The sequence below is a fragment of the Hemitrygon akajei genome, chromosome 11, assembly GCF_048418815.1.
Source record: "Hemitrygon akajei chromosome 11, sHemAka1.3, whole genome shotgun sequence".
NCBI lineage: Eukaryota > Metazoa > Chordata > Chondrichthyes > Myliobatiformes > Dasyatidae > Hemitrygon > Hemitrygon akajei.
The window spans coordinates 165,971,859-165,992,619 of NC_133134.1; the positions used below are offsets into that span (position 1 = coordinate 165,971,859).

At 43.1% G+C, this 20,761-nt stretch overlaps 1 protein-coding gene across 2 annotated transcripts in view; it reads left to right on the top strand.

Annotated features, from left to right (window-relative positions):
• Positions 1 to 20,761, top strand: part of uqcc1 (ubiquinol-cytochrome c reductase complex assembly factor 1) — a 170,632-nt gene that overhangs the window by 130,520 nt on the left and 19,351 nt on the right. For both annotated transcript variants that reach the window (XM_073062171.1, XM_073062172.1), the window contains exons 7-8: positions 3,585 to 3,662; positions 13,719 to 13,832. In XM_073062171.1, coding sequence (XP_072918272.1) covers positions 3,585 to 3,662; positions 13,719 to 13,832 — 192 coding nt within the window. The remainder of the gene's footprint in view (positions 1 to 3,584; positions 3,663 to 13,718; positions 13,833 to 20,761) is intronic.

Consider the following 20,761-nt stretch of genomic DNA (forward strand, 5'->3'; position numbering starts at 1 on the left):
TAGTTCAACGTAATTTACAATGGGATAAAGTGTAAACTTGAAAATAAAGGACAATAAGATGTTAGTTAAAAGCAAGATTAACTAAATAGGTTTTGAGCTGGTGTTTAAAAATGTCAACTGAGTTGGCGTCCTTTATGGTTTTAGGTATTGAGTTCCACAGTTTAGGAGCGTAGTTCAGAAAAGCTGACCTGCTAATAATGTTTTGAGGGAAATTGTTTAAATTTAAGATACTGGTGGAAGAAGACCTGAGAGCTTGAGCAGGGTTATAAAACAATAGGTTGTTTGTATCTTCACAAACCCACAGGGCAATGGAACTCTGGAAGACAAACTTTGGTCATTGAAAGTTTCGGAACAGAGATAAATAGATTCTTGTTTTAGCTTAGTTCTTGTTCCTGGAAGGGCAAAGTCACTAAGCATTGTGGAACCAAAAGAGAGTGGAGCTGAGATATAGGTCAGCTGTGATGTAACTAGCTAACTAAGGGCGGCACGGTCGCATAGTGGTTAGTATAATGCCATTTCAGTGCCAGTAACCTGGGTCCGCTGCTGTCTGCAAGGTGTTTGTATGTTCCCTTGTGCCCACATGGGCTTCCTCCAGGTGCTGCTGTTTCCTGCCACGTTCTAAAGACATATGAGCTAGGGTTAGTGCGCTGTGAGCATGCTGCATTATTTTGATACTTGCCAGTTGCCCCTCCACACATCCTCGGACTGTGTGGGTCATCGACGTGTGACAAATTAAGCTAACCTTTCAGTAATGAGATGAGCACAAGAGGTTCCGTTTTCCTGAGATAGTCATTGGAAGACCTGCTACAGGCAAGACCTAGAAGGATCTTTGACTCCCTGAAAGTGGCTGCATAGATTAGCAGGGTGATAAAGAAGGCAAATGGCATGCTTCCCTCCATTTATCGAGACACTGAGTTCAGGACTCAAGGAAGTTATCTTGTAGTTTTGTAAAACACTGGTTGGGCCTCTTCTGGAGTGTTTGCCCTGTTATAGGAGGTATTTGGAGGTTTTGAAGACGATGCAGAAGAGGCTTTGAGGGCATTTTATTTATTTGTTTAGAGATACAACAGGGTAACAGGCCTTTCCTTCCCAATGGCCTTGTGCTACTCAATAACCCCCGTGTGACCAATTGATCTATTAGCCTGTACGTTTTTTGGAACGTGGAGGAAACTCACACCATTATGGGAAGAACATGGGCGATCGTGGTCTTTCCATGACCATGATTGTTCTTGGCAAATTTTTCAACAGAAGTGATTTGCCTTTGGCTTTCTCTGGGCAGTGTCTTTACCAGACGGGTGACCCCAGCCATTATCAATACTCTTCAGAGATTGCCTGCCTGGTGTCAGTGGTCGCATAACCAGGATTTATGTCACAACCATCCACCACCTACTCCCATGGCTTCATGTGACCCTGATTGGGGGTCTAAGCAGGTGCTGCACCTTGCCCAAGGGTGTCCTGCAGACTAGCAGAAAGAAGGACCACCTTACACTTCCTTTGGTAGAGACGTATCTCCACCCTGCCAACCAACAATCTATCTAATCTATTTATGTCTCCCATAATCTGATAAACTTCTCTCTGGTCTTCCTTCAGTCTCTGCCACTCTGGAGAAAATAGCCCAGGTTGTCCAGCCTCTCCTTATTAGACTGCAGGTGCTCCATTCCAGAGCAAGAAACAACTTGCTGGAGGAACTCAGCGAGTCGGGCAGCATCTGTCTGAGGGAAAGAATTGACAAACATTCTGGATTCAGCACTGATGAAGAGTTGCTGCTTGACCCACTGAGTTCTTCCAGCAGATTGTTCGCTGACCTAGTTTCATCTGGTGCCTTGAGATTAAAGTTCAAAGTAAATTTATTATCAAGGTAGGTATGTGTCATCATATACGACCCTGAGATTCATTTTCCTGCAGGCATTCACAGTCGAGCAAAGAAATACAATAGAATCAACAAAAAACCACACTCAAAAGAAGACAAACTGTATAAATACAAAAAAAACAAAAATAATATTAATAAATAAGTAAATAAATAATATTGAGAACGTAAGTTGTAGAGACCTTGAAAGTGAGTCAACAGGTTGTGAAATTAGTTCAGTTTTGGGGTGAGTGAAGTCCACTCTGGTTTCTGAGTACTTCAGCAAGGAGCTCAATCTCCTTGAGGAAAAGCAAGTAGAATAAAGCAAAGAAAATCAGCAGAAAAGAAAAGTTACACTGTAGCAACAAGCAGTCAGCATACTAACCACCAACACCATCCAGCTCTTACCCCTGAGAACAACAATTTCTCAAAAAGTACAATCTTTCATAAGCTAGGGAGTAGTGATGGCAGGTCTGCAGCCAAATGTTGAGGTGCTGACATTGGTCAGATTTGAAATTGATCCAAGGATTAAGAGCACTGACATTTTTTCCTCTTGCATAAGCGAAAGGAATTCCGTGAGGAACGCCATAACAATCCCTTAGTGGTGAAGGCCTTTCATTCTCAGAGTTAATGTCAACTCTGGGCGCCACCTTTCAGAGAAGGAACATCTGCCCATGTCTGAAACATATGCAAACTGGGTTTACCCAGATTTCCCAGCCATCTGTGACCCCTCTGTGTTGTTGCTCCTCCTCTCCCAGTTAAGTACACGTGTGTGCCTTAGTTTTCCCTAATGGAGAAAGGGTTAGGACGGGGAGTAGTGGTGGGAGAGATGAAATAAATGACAGGGAATATTGAAAGCTGCAATGAGGGGGAAAAGTGCTATATAAAATATACAGGTCACTCACCTAGCTAGTTCATGCTGGCATTTGTCTTACAGTTCAACAATTTATAATATATACTGCCTGGTTAATGGTACATTGCAGATGGGGTAAGAATGCTCTTATAGCATCGTAGAACACTTACAGCAGAAAAGCAGACCTTTTGGCCCATCTAGTCCATGCCAAACTTTATTCTAAACATGACAAAGTCTGCAGATGCTGGAAATCCAAAGCAATACACACAAAATGCTGGAGGAACTCTGCAGGCCAGGCAGCGTCTGTGGAAATAAATAAACAGTCTACATTTCGGGCTGAGACCCTTCTTCAGGACTGGAAAGGAAGGGGGAAGACACCAGAATAAAAAAGGTGGGGAGAGGGTAAGGAGGATAGCTAGAAGGTGATAAGTGAAGCCAAGTGTGGGAAAAATAAAGGGCTGGAGAGGAAGGAATCTGATAGGATTCCTCCTCCTGGACAATAGCCCTCCATACCTCTCCCATCAATGTACCTAACCAAATTTCTCTTAACTGTTGAAATTGAACCTACATCTACCATTTCTGCTGGAGAGTGCATTTCTTAAACTCTCTGCACTTCAGAAGCAGAATCAGAGTCAGGTTTAATATCACTGGCATGTGTTGTGACATTTGTTGACTTTATGGCAGCAGTACAATGCAATACATAATATAGAGGGAGAAAAACTCTGAATTACAGTAAGTGTATATCTATATAAAAATAGTTAAATTAAAATAGTGCAGAAATAGAAATAAAAAAGTAGTGAGGTAGTGTTCATATTACCAGTTTATTGTAATCTGCCTTCTGTCCTCTGCCCACTGCTCATTTCTGCTACTATTTGTGTCCCTCAGATCGAATCGATTGTGTTGAAGCAGCACATACGAGCTATGACGGAAAACTTCTACGCTGCTATATTTGGGTATGATGAGGTGAGTGTTTTATTTTGAATTTCTGGTCCTCTATCACTTTTTCACTTTTGGCCAAGCAATACTTAAGATCAAATCGTTAACATTTGTGCACCACACAAAATAAAGGAACTGAGCATATTGAAGCCCAACTACACAAAGCCCTCCAGTCCCTAAACCTGCCTGTTCTTTCTCTTCGCCTTCTGAGACTTTTAGTTTACATTTCTACTTTCACTTTCTCGGGAGATAAAGAAATGTGGCATGAGCTGTTTTACCCTCACTAACTTTTATCAATGCATCATAGAAAGGATCCTATTCGGAATACCACAAGAAACTGTAGAGAGTTGTGGGCACATCTCAGCATTTTACAGAAACCAGTCCACTCTATAGATTATCTGTACCTTCTGCCGCCTCGGTAAAGCAGCAAGCATAATCAAAGACCCCACCCACACAGAGCATTCTCTCTTCTCACCTCTCCATTGGGCAGGAGATGCAAAAGTCTGAAAGCACATAGCACCAGTCTTGAGGACAGCCTCTATCCTGCTGTTAGAGTCCCCTAATACGATAAGGTGGACTGTTGACCTCACAATGTACCTCGTCGTAGCTTTGCGCTAAATGTTGCTGCATTCTTTCTGTAATATTTTATTCTGCACTCTGTTTTTGTATTACCCGAGTGTAATGAAATGAATTGTGTGGCTGACATACAAAACAAAGTTTTTCACTGTATGTCAATACCAGTGGACAATGCTAATAGACCAGATTATGTGCTTTCATTTTCCTAACCATCTACTATCTACATTTCTATAGTCCACCTCGACAAGGTCAAGATCACTCTCATCCTTCCCTTTGTTCCTTCAGTCATTCCCCACTCAAACCTGTTGCTGCTGGCAGAATTGAAATTTCAAAGAATAATGCAGCATAGCAACCGGCCCTTCGGCCCATCCTATCTGTGCTGAACACCGTGCCAAATAAACTAAATCTCTTCTGCCTGTACATGATCCATATCCCTCCATTTCCTGCATTTGTTTGTTATGTGCCATGTCGTATCACAACATGGGTGATCATGGTTTTTCCTGTGACCATGATTGTTCTTGGCAAATTTTTCTGTTGAAGTGGTTTGCCATTACCTTCTTCTGGGCATTGTCTTTATGAGATGGGTGACCCCAGCAGTTATCAATACTCTTCAGCGATTGTCTGCCTAGTGGCAGTGGTCACCTAACCAGGACATGATATGCACCAGCTGCTCATACGACCATCTGTCATGGCTTCACGTGACCCTGATCAGGTGGGGCGGGGGGGGGGGGGGAGCAAGTAAGTGCTACACCTTACCCAAGGGTGATGTGCAGGCTAGCAGAGAGAAGGAGCGCATTACACCTCCTTTGGTAGAGACATATCTCCAGCGTGCCACCCTAATGTCCTGCAAATTCTATCTAAAATCCTCTGAAATGCCACTATTATATCTTCTTCCATCACTACCCCTGGCAGCATGTTCCAGGCACCCACCTCTGTCTGTAAAATAAAAACTTGCCTTGCATATCTCACTTAAACTTTCTCCCTCTCGCCTTACCTCTAACCTTTCCGGACAAGATGCGCCTGTGTAATGCTCCCACGGCTGACATCTTCTGGATTGGCCATGAAACCGTGTATTTTACCTCTTTTATGTCTTTTGCGTTGTTTTTCCTCTTGAATGTGTTTCTGGAACTATTGGAGCCTGTGATTGGTAGTTTGGAGATCATTTAGGTGCTTCAGCACTCTGCAATCTCCAAGAGGATTCCAGGAGACAGAGCCAGTGAGCACGAATCTCATGGCGAGAATGCCACTGGAGAGGACATGAGCAAATGGTCGACTCCATTTTGCTGATTAAAGCTTCCATTGTTCACCGATTAAAGAGAGAAAGCAGATTGAAACATCGAGGCGAATGCAGAAGGTGAGCACCGGCTGCCTACCTTTTGATTGCTGGTGGGATCGCTCTGCTGCCAGAGAGGAGAGAGCCTGCAACTGTGCCCAGAGAATGTTAGCCAGGTTTTCTGCGTTTTCGATATGAACTTGGACTATGGACTTCTTGCGGTCTGTTTTTTATATTCTGTGTTTTTTGTTCGATCCTTCTCTTTTTTTTTGTATGCAGGATAGGAGGATTTGGGGAGAGGGGGTTGATGTGCCTGTTCCATTTTTTTTGAGTGTGGAGGGGGAATTTGGGGTTGATGATCGTGCTGCAGTTCTTTTCTTTCTTGGTTTCATGGCTACCTGGAGAAGAAGAATTTCAGAGTTGTGTACTTGAATTAGAAATAAACCTTTGAACCTTTTAAATGCGTGCCCTCGAGCTCTCGCCCTTGTTCTCCTGTGCTCCAATCAATAAGTCCTATCCTGCTCTCCTCTCTCTGTAACTCAGTTTGCTTAATTCATGGCAAAATCCTTGTAAATCTTTTCTGCACTCTTTCCAGTTTCTTTCTTTTTCGGGTGACCAAAACTGAACACACTTTTCCAGATGTGGCCTCACCAGCATCTTATGAGAACGTCAAGTCAAGTCAAGTCACTTTTATTGTCATTTTGACCATAACTGCTGGTACAGTACATAGTAAAAATGAGACATCGTTTTTTCAGGACCATGGTGTTACATGACACAGTACAAAAGCTAGACTGAACTACGTAAAAAAACAGCACAGAGAAAAAAAAACTAGACTAGACTACAGACCTACCCAGGACTGCATAAAGTGCACAAAACAGTGCAGGCATTACAATAAATAATAAACAGGACATTAGGGCAGTAAGGTGTCAGTCCAGGCTCTGGGTATTGAGGAGTCTGATAGCTCGGGGGAAGAAACTGTTACGTAGTCTGGTTGTGAGAGCCCGAATGCTTCGGTGCCTTTTCCCAGACAGCAGGGGGGAGAAGAGTTTGTATGAGGGGTGCGTGGGGTCCTTCATAATGCTGTTTGCTTTGTGGATGCAACATGTAGTGTAAATGTCCGTAATGGCGGGAAGAGAGACTCCGATGATCTTCTCAGCTGACCTCACTAACCGCTACAGGGTCTTGCGATCCGAGATGGTGCAATTTTCGAACCAGGCAGTGATGCAGCTGCTCAGGATACTCTCAATACAACCCCTGTAGCAAAACATAACAAAACATCCCAATTTCTGTACACTGCAACACACACAACGTGCAGGAGGAACTTGGGTCAGGCAGTGTCTATGGAAATGAACAAACAATTGATGTTTCAAGCTGAGACCCTTCTTCAGGACTAGAAAGGAAGGGGGAAGATGCCAGAATAAAAAGGATGGGGACTGGAAGGAGGCTAGCTGGAAGGTGATAGGTGAAGCCAAGTAGGTGTCAAAGGTCAAGGGTTAGAGAGGAAGTAATCTGATAGAAGAAGAGAGTGGACAGTAGGAGAAGGGTATGGAGGATAGGCACCAGGAGAAATGATAGGCAGGTGAAAAGCAGTAAGAGGCCAGAGTCAGGAATAGAAGAAGAGTGGAGTGGGAGAGAAAAGAGTTTTTTCCTGGAGGGAGAAATCAATGTTCATTCCATCAGTTTGGAGACTACCCAGACGGAATATAAAGTATTGCTTCTCCACCCTGCAAGTGGCCTCATCATGGCACAAGAGGAGGCCATGAACTGACATGTTGAAACAGAAATAGGATTCAGAATTATAATGTTGGGTCATTGGGAAGTTCACTTTTGGCGGATGGAGCATGGATGCTCTGTACTCAGTGCCCTGTCTGATGGAATGCCAGCATGCCAAAAGTCTTCTTCACCATCCGGTCATTTTGAAGTGTGTTGTGGTGCTTTGAACGTCCTACAGTGAGATGTAGCAGAACCAAGTGCTTAGAGTAGAGAGACGTGGCCATTTAACCCTGGGGTCTATGCTGTACACAAGCCTGCTTCCACCCCACTTTACCTCACCCTGTCAGCATGTCCTTCGAAGGGAATCTCCCTTATGCCCACCTTACCTTTCCTCAAACAGTAGTGGCCTCAATTAACCCCTCTGTGGAAGCAAGTTCATCATTCTCCTGTGAAGAACATTTCTGTGTTCCCTTCTGGATTTGTTAGTGAGAGTCCTATGTTCATGGCCACTCACTCAGGATGTTCGCTCCTGATTTGGTCCTTTCAGCAGCCAAAAACTCTTCATACATGCTTTACCCACAAGGTGTTAAAATAATACTGCTTCCATCAAAAAGCTTGTGTCAGAACAAGCCTATAGTGTGTTTCTAAACCAAAATCATTTGGCACCGATTTGTCTTATTTTGTTTGGAATGAATCCCTGTGAAATGCCATTAGGCACTTGTACAGTACACTCACTTCCTTGCTTACCTTCTACACGAATCCTAACCTCACTGAAATGAATTCTGCCGAGACAAGATAGGTGTCCCCTTTCCCTGTCTGGCTTCCCTTCTCTGTCGCCACTGAGTGAATTTGAAAGATGAGCGTTTATTTCATAATAGAGCTCCTTTGTAGCCCGTTTGAGAGTCACAGAGCAGTTGAGAACCAATTTGGGACTTTGCTGTAATGTTTGATCTGAGATCTGTAGTTGGTATAAGATATAGTTTAACCTGCTTTGCTTATGATAATTACAAACAAGAGAAATTCTGCAGATGCTGGAATTCCAAGCAACACACACAAAATGCTGGAGGAACCCAGCAGGCCAGGCAGACCCTGCTGAAGGGTCTCAGCCCGAAATGTCAACTGTACTCTTTCCATAGATGCTGCCTGGCCTGCTGAGTTCCTCCAGCATTTTATGTGTTGCTTATGATAATATACTGTAGTTTATACCATCTGCTGAACATTGAGTGTATTCTATTTTAATACTGAATCTATTTTTCAGTCAGCATTATCACTGCTTTTATGTTCCATTTTTTAAAATCAAAGTAAATTTATTGTCAATGCACTTTTATATCATCATATGCTACTATGAGATTAATTTTCAAGATCAAAATAAATTTCTTCATTCTTGCAGGCATTTCAAATTTCAAAAGTTCAAAGTAAAGTTTATTCAAAGTTCAATTAAATTTATGATCAGAGTACATACATGTCACCACATACAACCCTGAGACACTTTTTCCTGCGGACATACTTAGCAAATCTATTAAACAGTAACTGTAAACAGGATCAATGAACAACAAATTGCAAATGCAAATATAAATAAATAGCAATAAATAATGTGTATGAAATAACAGATAAAGAGTCCTTAAAGTGAGACCATCAGTTGTGGGAATACTAGAAATAGAATGAGTGCAGTTATCCGCTTTTGTTCAAGAGCCTGATGGTTGTGAAGTAATAACTGTTCTTGAACCTGGTGGTGCGAGTCCTGAGGCTCCTGTGCCTTCTACCTAATGACATCAGTGAGAAAAGAGCACGGCCTGGGTGGTGGGGATGTTTGATGATAGATACTGCTTTCTACGGGAACATTTTGTTTGGCTGTGCTTAATGGTTGGGAGGGCTTTGCCCATGATGTACTGGGCCGAATCTGCCACCTTTTGTAGCATTTTCCACTCTAAGGCTTTGGTGTTCCCGTCCCGGACTTAATGCAGCCTGGCAGCTCATTTCCCACCACACATCTACAGGAGTTTGCCAAGGTTTTTGATGACGTGCCAAATCTTTGCAGGCACCTGAAGAAGTAGAGGTGCTGCCATGCTTTCTTTGCACGACGTGACAGGCATTTACAGAAAAATGCAGAAATACAATAGAATTGATGAAAATCTGTATGCAAAGACTGACAAACAGAAAATAATTGATACTGAGAACATGAGTTGTAGAATCCCTGGAAGTGAATCCTTAGGTTGTTGAATCAGTTCAGAGATTTGGTGAGTGAAGTTATCTACCCCGTTCAGAATCCTATAGTTGTGATTAATAACTGTTTGTGAACCTGGTGGTGAGAGACCTAAGGCTATGTAACTCCTGCCCAATGATAGTAGTGAGAAGAGAGCACAGCCTGGATGGTAGGGGCCCTTGCTGAAGGCTGCTGCTTTCTTGTGACAGTGCTCAATGTAAGCATGCATAATCTCTGTAACGTCCTTAGCCTTCGATTCAGATGTAGAGCAAGGTTCCTCAAACGGCAATGTGCTGATGAGCAGATCATCAGCTTTAGATGTTGTTCGGCTATTAAGTATTGGCCACAGTCTTCTGCTCTTCAAAATTATGCCACAGGATCTTGAGATGATAGATGACCCCTTGATTAATCTTCTCTTCTGAAAGATGCCAGCTCTGTCAGTTGGATGGGAATAGTGGCACTCCCTTCTTCTCTGAGGATCGTTACTTTGTCCTGCCAGAGAGACTTGTGAGTTCATGAGAACACAACAGCGATGCTGTCTGGAGTTTAACTCCTGGTAGTGTCACCAGGGCTGTCAAAGTCAAGGGGGAGGTTCCAGATAAAGTGATCCAACCAAGAAGTTAACGGTGGAGCCAGCAGAAGATGATGACACATCACAATGGCAGTGAAGGTGGAGGAAGTCTGCAGCTTTGAAGGGTTCCCAGTCGTCTTGCATTCCATGCCTTTGGACGTTGACCCTGATCTATCAAGGAGTTTGTTGTAGCTGCCTGTGTATCAGCCTCCCCATGTTAAACAAAGTTCTCCACTAAGGGAATAACCCCTGAGGAGAACATCACACTCAACTGGAGTGATCACACTTAACGAGTGGCACCCTCTCAGTACTGGAAGAGGGTTTCAGCCTGGACTTCATGCTTATTTTCTGGAATAGGACTTGAGCATTGGACTTACAATCCAAGTGTGTTAGTCAAGGACTCTCAGCTGTGTGTTAACCAGAGGAAAACAAGAGTTTTCTCAGCTTTGGAAAGGGAGAAAAACTGCCAGATGTCTTGGTACATATTGATACCAATGACAATGGAAAGAAAAGCAAAGTGACAACAGATAATAGTTGCAAGAGTAGGCCATTTGGCCCTTCGAGCCAGCACCGCCATTCAATGTGATCATGGCTGATCATCCATAATCAGTACCCCCGTTCCTGCCTTCTCTCCATATCCCTTGACTCTGCTATCTTTAAGAGCTCTTTTTAACTCTTTCCTGAAAGCATCCAGAGAATTGGCCTCCACTGCCTTCTGAGGCAGAGCATTCGCCATATCCACTACTCTGGGTGAAAAACTTTTTCCTCAACTCCGTTCTAAATGGCCTACCCCTTATTCTTAAATTGTGGCCTCTGGTTCTGGACTCCCCCAACATCAGGAACATGTTTCCTGCCTCTAGCGTGTCCAATCCCTTAATAATCTTATATGTTTCAATCAGATCCCCTCTCATCCTTCGAAATTCCAGTGTACACAAGCCAAGTCGCTCCAATCTTTCAACATATGACATTCCCGCCATCCTGGGAATTAACCTCATGAACCTACGTGAAGCTGGTGCAGGGGCCAGGTTTTCAGTTTCTTGGATCATTGGGATCTCTTCTGAGGGAGGTATGACCTCTTCAAAAGTGGACAAGTTGCACCTGAACCCAAGATGAACCAATATTCTCACGGGCAGGTTTGTTAGAGCTGTTGGGGAAGGTTTAAACTCATTTGACAGGGGGTGGGAACCAGATTGAAGAGACTCAGGACAGGACATAATGGTAAAAAAAAAGCAAATATAACATGCAGTCAGACTGTCAGGAAGGACAGGCAGATGATAGGAGATAATTGCAGCCAGTAGGGTGAGTATCAGTGCATTAGGGATGCAAAATCAAAAAGGGTTTCAAATACAGTGTTCAGTGTTATATCTCAATGCACAGAGAATAAAAAATGAAGTGGATGATCTTGTTGCACTATTACAGATTGTCAGGTCTGATGTTGTGGCCATCACTGAATCACGGCTGAAGGATGGTTGTAGTTGGGAGCTGAATGTCCAATGTTGTATTGGAGGGATAGGAAGGTAGACAGACATGGTAAAATGATGGTGTACTTGATGACACAGGACAAGATAGTACAAAGTCAGTATGGTTTCTTTCAGGGAAAATCCTGCCTGACAAACCTGTTGGAATTCTTTGAGGAGATTACACGCAGAGTAGATAAAGGGGATGTAGTGGATGTTGTATTTTTGGACTTTCAGAAGGCCTTTGACAAGGTGCCACACATGAGGCTGCTTGCCAAGTTAAGAGCCCATGGTATTACAGGAAAGTTACTAACATGGTTAGAGCATTGGCTGATAGGTAGGAGACAGCGAGTGGGAATAAAAGGATCCCTTTCTGGTTGGCTGCCAGTGACTAGTGGTGTTCCAGAAGGGTCAGTGTTGGTACCACTTCTTTTTATGCTCTATATCAATGATTTAGATGATGGAATAGATGGCTTTGTTGCCAAGTTTGCAGATGATATGAAGATTGGTGGAGGAGTAGTTTGTGTTGAGGAAACAGGTAGACTGCTGAAGGACTTACACAAATTAGGAGACTGGGCACGAATGTTGGAAAAGGCATGGTCATGCACTTTGTTAGTAGAAATAAGTGTGCAGACTATTTTCTAAAAGGGGAGAAAATCCAAAAATCTGAGATGCAAAGGGACTTGGGAATCCTTATGCAGAACACCTTAGAATCAGTGGTGAGGAAGGCAAATGCAATGTTAGCAGTTCAAGAGCTGGGATGTGATGCTGCAGCTTTATAAGGCACTGGTGAGGTCTAGTCTTGAATATTGCGAACATTTTTGGGCTCTTCATCTAAGAAAAGATGTGCTGGCATTGGAGAGGGTTCAGAGGAGGTTCACAAGGACAATTCCGGGAATGAAAGGGTTATCATACAAGGAACATTCAATAGCTCTGGGTCAGTACTTGATGGAATTTTTAAGGATGGGGGGATGATTTCATTGAAACCTTTCAAGTGTTGAAAGGACTGGACAGAGTAGATGTGGAAGGAATGTTTGCCATGGTGAGTGAGTCTAGGCCAAGAGGGCACAGCCTCAGAATAGAGAGGTGTCCATTTAATACAGGGATGCAGAGGATTTTCTTTAGTCAGAGGGTGGCGAATGTGTGGAATTTATTACCACTAACGGAGGCCAACTCATTGGGTGTATTTAAGGCAGAGCTTGATAGATTCTTGATTTGACACAGCATCAAAGGTTACAAGGAGAAGGCTGGAGAGTGGGGCTGAGGAGGGGAAAAAAGGATCAACAATGATTGAATGGCGGAACATACTCAGGCCTAATTCTGCACCTATGTCTTATGATTTTACGGTCTTTGCTCTTGTTTGTGATTGCATCACAATAAAATTTTCCGCTGAAGTTTCCACCAGATTATGAGCTAATTATTGCATCAAAAGCAGATTTATTCATTGTTCATTTATTGCAATCTGTATAAATGACAATTGCACTATTTGTAAAGCTAGAGTGTGAAATTTAAAACATTGGACAAGCCAGAAGCTTTCTCTTTGGAACAAAGGAGGATGAGAGACAAATTGTTAGAGGTGTTCAAGATGCTAAGAGGCATAGATCGAGTAGCGTTTAATGTATTGAAGTTTTTTCTCTTCTAGATTGTACCTGCTCCCACCCTATTGTGTTCCAGTAATGGGCACTAATGTCTGTCAGCCATCCTGTTACTCCTTGTGCTTTGACTGCATGAAGATTCAAGATTGTTTAATGAAATTTCTAGTACACAAGTGTAAAGGAGAACAAAATAGTTGTTACTCTGGATAAGATGCAGCACAAAAAAGACACAATAAAGTGAAGAACACAATCATCATAAAAAAAACGCAATAACTAGATAAGACAGCTTCTGTGCATAGATTGATTGTATGTCCATGTGGTTTCACTTGGTTCAGGAGTGTCTGACAGAAAATGATAAAGTAGTGGTGGAGGGCTGATTTAGTGGGCAAAAGTGTTAATCAGCCTTATGGCTTGGGAAAGTAACTGTTTTTGAGTCTGGTAGTCCTAGCATGGATGCTGCATTGCCTTCTCCCTGATGGGAATGAGACAAACAGTCCATGAGCAGGGTGGATGGGATCTTTCATGATTTTACTGAGAATTTTCTGGCAAATTTGTGTATATATGTCACTGATGTCGGGTAGGCTGGTGCCGATGATGTGTCGGGTAGTTTGACTACTGACTGGAGCCTGACATCTGTATCCTGCTCAGTCTGGATCGTGATGAAAACTCCTCTTGGCTTTTCTTCTGTCAATCAGGGAATATTGTCAGATGATCGTGTCTTGGCTGCATCTCTGTGGAGACACTTCTTCAATAAACAGTGCGAGGACCCAAGACAGCTGGAGCTGATGGTCGAATATGTCCGCAAACAGGTACTATAACTAAATTGTGTGAATGAACTCTAATCTGTTACCGAGGCTGAACCTTGCAATGCTGCAGGGTAGGTCAGTCATGTAACCATATAACAATTACAGCACGGAAACAGGCCATCTCGGCCCTTCTAGTCTGTGCCGAATGCTTACTCTCACCTAGTCCCACCGACCTGCACTCAGCCCATAACCCTCCATTCCTTTCCTGTCCATATACCTATCCAATTTTTTTTTTAATGACAAAACCGAACCTGCCTCTACCACTTCTACTGGAAGCTCGTTCCACACAGCTACCACTCTCTGAGTAAAGAAGTTCCCCCTCGTGTTACCCCTAAACTTTTGCCCCTTAACTCTCAACTCATGTCCTCTTGTTTGAATCTCCCCTACTCTCAATGGAAAAAGCCTATCCACGTCAACTCTATCTATCCCCCTCATAATTTTAAATACCTCTATCAAGTCCCCCCCTCAACCTTCTTCACTCCTAAGAATAAAGACCTAACTTGTTCAACCTTTCTCTGTAACTTTTCTCTGTAACCTTTCTCTGAAACCCAGGTAACATTCTAGTAAATCTGTACTCTCTCTATTTTGTTGACACCTTTCCTATAATTTGGTGACCAGTACTCCAAATGTGGCCTCACCAATGCCTTGTACAATTTTAACATTACATCCCAACTCCTATACTCAATGCTCTGATTTATAAAGACCAACACACCAAAAGCTTTCTTCACCACCCTATCCACATGAAATTCCACCTTCAGGGAACCATGCACCATTATTCCTAGATCACTCTGTTCTACTGCATTCCTCAATGCCCTACCATTTACCATGTATGTCCTATTTTGATTAGTCCTACCAAAATGTAGCACCTCACACAGCATTAAACTCCATCTGCCATCATTCAGCCCACTCTTCTAACTGGCCTAAATCTCTCTGCAAGTTTTGAAAACCTACTTCATTATCCACAACACTACCTATCTTAGTATCATCTGCATACTTACTAATCCAATTTACCACCTCATCATCCAGTTCATTAATGTATATGACAAACAACATTGGACCCTGTACAGATCCCTGAGGCACACCACTAGTCACCGGCCTCCAACCTGACAAACAGTTATCCACCACTACTCTCTGGCATCTCCCATCCAGCCACTGTTGAATCCATTTTACTACTTCAATATTAATACCTAACAATTGAATCTTCCTAACTAACCTTCCATGCGGAACCTTGTCAAAGGCCTTACTGAAGTCCATATAGACAACATCCACTGCTTTACCCTCGTCAACTTTCCTTGTAACCTCTTCAAAAAATTCAATAAGATCTGTCAAACATGACCTTCCACGCACAAATCCATGTTGACTGTTCCTAATCAGACCCTGTCTATCCAAATAATTATATATACCATCTCTAAGAATACTTTCCATTAATTTACCCACCACTGACGTCAAACTTACAGGCCTATAATTGCCAGGTTTACTCTTAGAACCCTTTTTAAACAATGGAACCACATGAGCAATACACCAGTCCTCCGGCACCATTCCTGTTTCTAATGACATTTGAAATATTTCTGTCAGAGCCCCTGCTATTTCTACACTAACTTCCCTCAAGGTCCTAGGGAATATCCTGTCAGGACCCAGAGACTTATCCACTTTTATATTCTTTAAAAGCTCTAGTACTTCCTCTTCTTTAATCATCATAGTTTCCATAACTACCCTACTTGTTTCCCTTACCTTACACAATTCAATATCCTTTTCCTTAGTGAATACCGATGAAAAGAAATTGTTCAAAATCTCCCCCATCTCTTTTGGCTCCACACATAGCTGTCCACTCTGATTCTCTAAGGGACCAATTTTATCCCTCACTATCCTTTTGCTATTAATATAACTGTATAAACCCTTTGGATTTATTTTCACCTTACTTGTCAAAGCAGCCTCATATCTTTTAGCTTTTCTAATTACTTTCTTAAGATTTTTTTACATTCTTTATATTCCTCGAGCATCACATTTACTCCATGCTGCCTATATTTATTGTAGATCTCTCTCTTTTTCCGAACCAAGTTTCCAATATTCCTTGAAAACCATGGCTCTCTCAAACTTTTAACCTTTCCTTTCAACCTAACAGGAACATAAAGATTCTGTACCCTCAAAATTTCACCTTTAAATGACCGCCATTTCTCTATTACATCCTTCCCATAAAACAAATTGTCCCAATCCACTCCTTTTAAATCCTTTCGCATCTCCTCAAAGTTAACCTTTCTCTAAATCCTTTCGCATCTCCTCAAAGTGAGCCTTTCTGTAAATCCTTTCATATCTCCTCAAAGTTAGCTTTTCTCTAAATCCTTTCGCAGCTCCTCAAATTTAGTCTTCGAAAGTGCAATGAGCATAATTTTACTTCCCTATTCTTTCCCCACATCCATTGCATCTATTTTATCAATATACATTCAGCATCCAACATTCGCAGCGAGTAAGGGTGTCTTTAAATATTCTGATGCTTGCTCTAAGTACACTCAGTGGCCACTTCATTAGGTACACCTTTACACCTGCTCATTAAAGCAAATACTAATCACTTCACTCGCTTCATCATTGAACTGTTTGTTCAACCTATGGACATACATTCAAGGACTCTTCAACTTGTTCTCGAAATTTATTGCTTATTTATTTTTTATTATTTCTTTCTTTTTGTACTTGCACAGTTCATTGTCTTCTGCACTCTGGTTGTTGGTCTGTTGGTTTGGTCTTTCATTGATTCTATATGGTTATTGGATTTATTGTGATGATGGAAGAAGATGAATCTCAGGATTGTACACAGTGACATACGTACTTCGATAATAAATTAATATTTTTGAACTTTGAACCATAAAGAGGTTCAAAGAGAACCTCAAGAGGTCAAGAGGTTCAGTAAGCATCAGAATGGGGAAGAAATGTGACCTTGACTGTGGAATGATTGTTGGTGCCAGATGGGGCGGTTTGAGAATCTCGAAAATGGCTGATATCCAGGGATTTTCATGCATAGCCATATTTCTGAGATTACAGAGAATGGTACAAAAAGCAGCAGTTGCGTGGCCAAAAATGCCTTGTTAATGAAAGAGGTCAGGGGAGAATGGCCAGACTGGTTGAAGGTGACAGTAACTCAAATAACCACGCATTACAACAGTGGTGTGCAGAAGAACATCTCTGACTGCACAGCACATCAAACCTTGAAATGGATGGGTTGCAGCAGCATAAGACCAGAAACACTTTATTAGTGAAACCTCCCTGGTTCCCTTGGCTAACCCATGAGACTGAGACAGCTATTCCACCCCAAACCCCAGTTTGTGTGGCCGCTGTGTAAATTGCTACCCTGTTACAACTCAGTGCCAAGAAATAACAGACAGCACACTGCATTCGATTAAAAGAATTATATTTATGAATCTTAACTAAAGGGTTAGTAAAGAAAAGAAAGAGAAAAAAAACAAAGGGCCCATTATAATTAAACAGTGAAATGTGCACAACGCTTCTCAAAATTCATATTCTCCAATCCTCAGTCGATCTCGGCACCTGGCTCCATTGAATCACAGTTCCCCACCGGGTCACGACTGGCTTTGTCCAGCTCTTCCCTCTTCCACCAAACAAAAGACTCCTCACATTCCAAAGCACCCGTTATCTCTAACCATAATCCAAACACTGCTTCTCCAGAAAGATCATTGCATTAGCAGAGAAACCTTTCCCAGGGTGTTACATTAGGTACAGGAACTATCTAATAAAATAGCCATTGAGTAGGTTTTTCAACCCCTCTCATGGTTGTTGTGGTGAATGGTAGTTACCATCCATCTATTATACCAACGTGCGTTTTCCCCGGATGTTCCAGTTTCCTCCCACGTTCCAAACGTAAATGGTTAGGATTAGTAACTTATGGACATTCAGTGTTTCAAAGTTTCAAAATACATTTAGTATCAGAGTATGTATTCAGTATATAGCCTATGATTCGTCCTCCTCACAGACATCCACAAAACAAAGAAACACCATAGAACAATTGAAACATCGAAGCCCCAAAGAACCCCCCCCACCTTTGCACAAGCGGCAGCAAAAGCATAGACTTCTCCCAACCCCCACCCACATCAGCAGAAGCACCAACCCCCCCCACCACCACTACCATGCCAGCAATAACAGAAGCCCCAAAGAGTCCATTGATCCAGAGTCCATCAAACTACAGTTCACAAACCAGCACTTTGGTATCTCAGGTTCTCTCCCTCTCCCTCTCCCCCTCTCTCTCCCCCCCCTCTCTCCCCACCCCCTCTCTCCCCCCCCCCTCTCTCCCCCCCCCCTCTCTCCCCCCCCTCTCTCCCCCCCCTCTCTCCCCCTCTCTCTCCCCCCTCTCTCTCCCCCCTCTCTCCCCCTCTCTCCCCCCTCTCCCCTTCTCTCCCCTTCTCTCCCCCCTCTCTCCCCTCTCCCCCTCTCTCTCCCCCTCTCTCTCCCCCTCTCCCCCTCTCTCCCCCCCTCTCCCCCCTCTCTCCCCCCTCTCTCCCCCCCTCTCTCCCCCACTCTCTCCCTTTCTCTCTCTCCCCCTCTCCCTCCCTCCCTCCCCAGCGAGGGAGAGAGAGGTCATTCCTGAAACAGCAAGAGTAGAGACCGGCAACTCGCTGTTCCAATGTTACAATATTCTGTGTCAGTTTTCCAAGATCTCATCTTGAGGACCAACACTCTTCATCAAAAGAGAGAGGTATTTCTCAGTTGCCTCTTATCTAAGAAAGGATGTGCTGGCATTTGGGAGGACCCAGAAGAGCTTCACAAGAAAGATGCTGGGAATAGGTTAACATATGAAGAGCATTTGATGGCTCTGGGATTGGATTTACTAGAGTTTAGAAAAAGGAGGGAGGGATCTCATTGAAACATATTGAAAGGTGTTGATAGAGTGGACATGGAGAGGATGTTTCCTATAGTAGGGGTGCCTAGGTTCAGAGGGTGCAGCATTAGAATAGAAAGACTTTAGAACAGAGATGAGGAGCAATTTCTTTAGCCAGAGGGTGGTGAATCTGTGGAATTTATTGCCACAGACAGCTGTGAAGGCTAAATCATTAAGCATACATTTCCAGCATCTGCAGATTTCCTCGTGTTGAAGCAGAGGTTGATAGTTTTTAATTAGCAAGCATATCTAAGGTTACAGGGGAGAAGGCAGGAGAATGGGTTTGAGAAGGATAATAAATCGGCCATTATGGAATGGTAGAACAGACACAATGGCCAAATGACCTAATTCTGCTCCTACGTTTTACAGCTCAAAATCTGATTGAAATGGTTTGTTGCAGGAATGAACAGCTTTGAAGCATACTGTCATTTTAGCTTATGATAGGATTTTGATCCAATTATACTTTGCAAAAAGATAATCATTGCCATAGCCTGTTAGACCGATGGTTGTTTTGCTTTTCTTTTGTAAGTTGCCATGCCATTAATGCAGGCTGACAATAGATGAAATGGCCCTCTTTCCTGCGGAGGTAACGCTTGGCAGAGACACGGCGACTGAGTAAAAGTTTCTATTCAGTAAAAGCCACAAGAGGCCCCCAAAGTTTCCAGTGGTAGGATGTTTCTAGCAGCACAGAGTACTCCCAGTAAGTTCTGGGGCACTCCCTATTTATAGATATATAATACACCCTCTCTTAACAACCGCAGAGTTGGTCTGTCCTCCAAGAACCAGGTAAATCAGTTCTAGGAATAGCGATCTGATCACTGAGCCAGGAACTATTCTGATTTGGCAACAATCCAGGATCCAAGCTCAAGAGCAGGCCTGGCTCAGGGAGCACACTGACAGCAAAAGAAACTTTTATTTAATCCACCAGCAATCTGAAGTGTATTCATATCCAGGGCAGATATCATCAGACCACTCTCAGCCTTTGCTGAGATAATCGGATACCTGTGGAGCCCTGATAAAGCAAACCCTTGCGAGAGCTTTAGGTCAAATTGATCCTTGAAGTAAAATTTATTATCTAAGTACATATATGTTACCATATACTACCTTGAGATTCAGTTTTTTGCGTGCGTTTACAGCAAATTAAAGAAACGCAATAGAATCTACAAGAAAAAGTTATATAAACAAAAAGACAAGAGAATCTGCAGGTGCTGGAGATCCAAAGCAATTCACACAAAACGCTGGAGGAACTCAGCAGGCCAGGCAGCTTCTGTGGAAATGAATAAATAGTCAATGTTTTGGACCAGGATCCTACATCAGGACAGGGAGTGAATGGGGAAGATGCCAAAATAAAAAGGTAGGGGGAGGGGAAGGCGGCTAGCTGGAGGGTGATAGGTGATGCCAGGTGGGTGGAAAGGTCATGTGCTAGTGAAGAAGGAATCTGACAGGAGAGGAAAGTGGACTATAGGAGAAAGGGAAGGAGGAGGGGACCCAGGGGAAAGTAATAGGCAGGTGAGAAGAGGTAAAAGGTCAGAGTGGGGTGGGATGTTTTTACCGGAACGAGAAATTGATAATCGTGCCATCAGTTTGGAGGCTACCCAGATGGGATATAAGGTGTTGTTCCTCATATTGGCACTAGAGGAAGCCATGGACCGGCATATCAGAACAGGAATGGGAATCAGAATTGGCCAGTGGGAAGTTCTGCTTGTGGCAGATGGAGTGGAGGTGCATAAAGGAAGACTGAAAAACAGCAAGGTAAAAATGAAGGCAAATCGTGCAAATGATAAAGCTGTTGTTTTTGTGAGTCTGTAGGTTGTGGAATCAGTTCAGGGTTGAGGTAAGTGAAGTTATCCACGCTGGTTCAGGAGCCCGATGGTTGAAGAATAATAACTGTTCCTGAACCTGGTGGTGTGGGACCTGAGGTTCCTGTATCCACTGCCCAAGTTAGAAGAGAGGATGACCTGGATGATGGATGCTGTTTTCCTGTGGCAGAGCTCAAAGTAAATGTGCTCAATTATGTGGCTTAGCTGGTGATGGGCCGGTCACTTTCTGT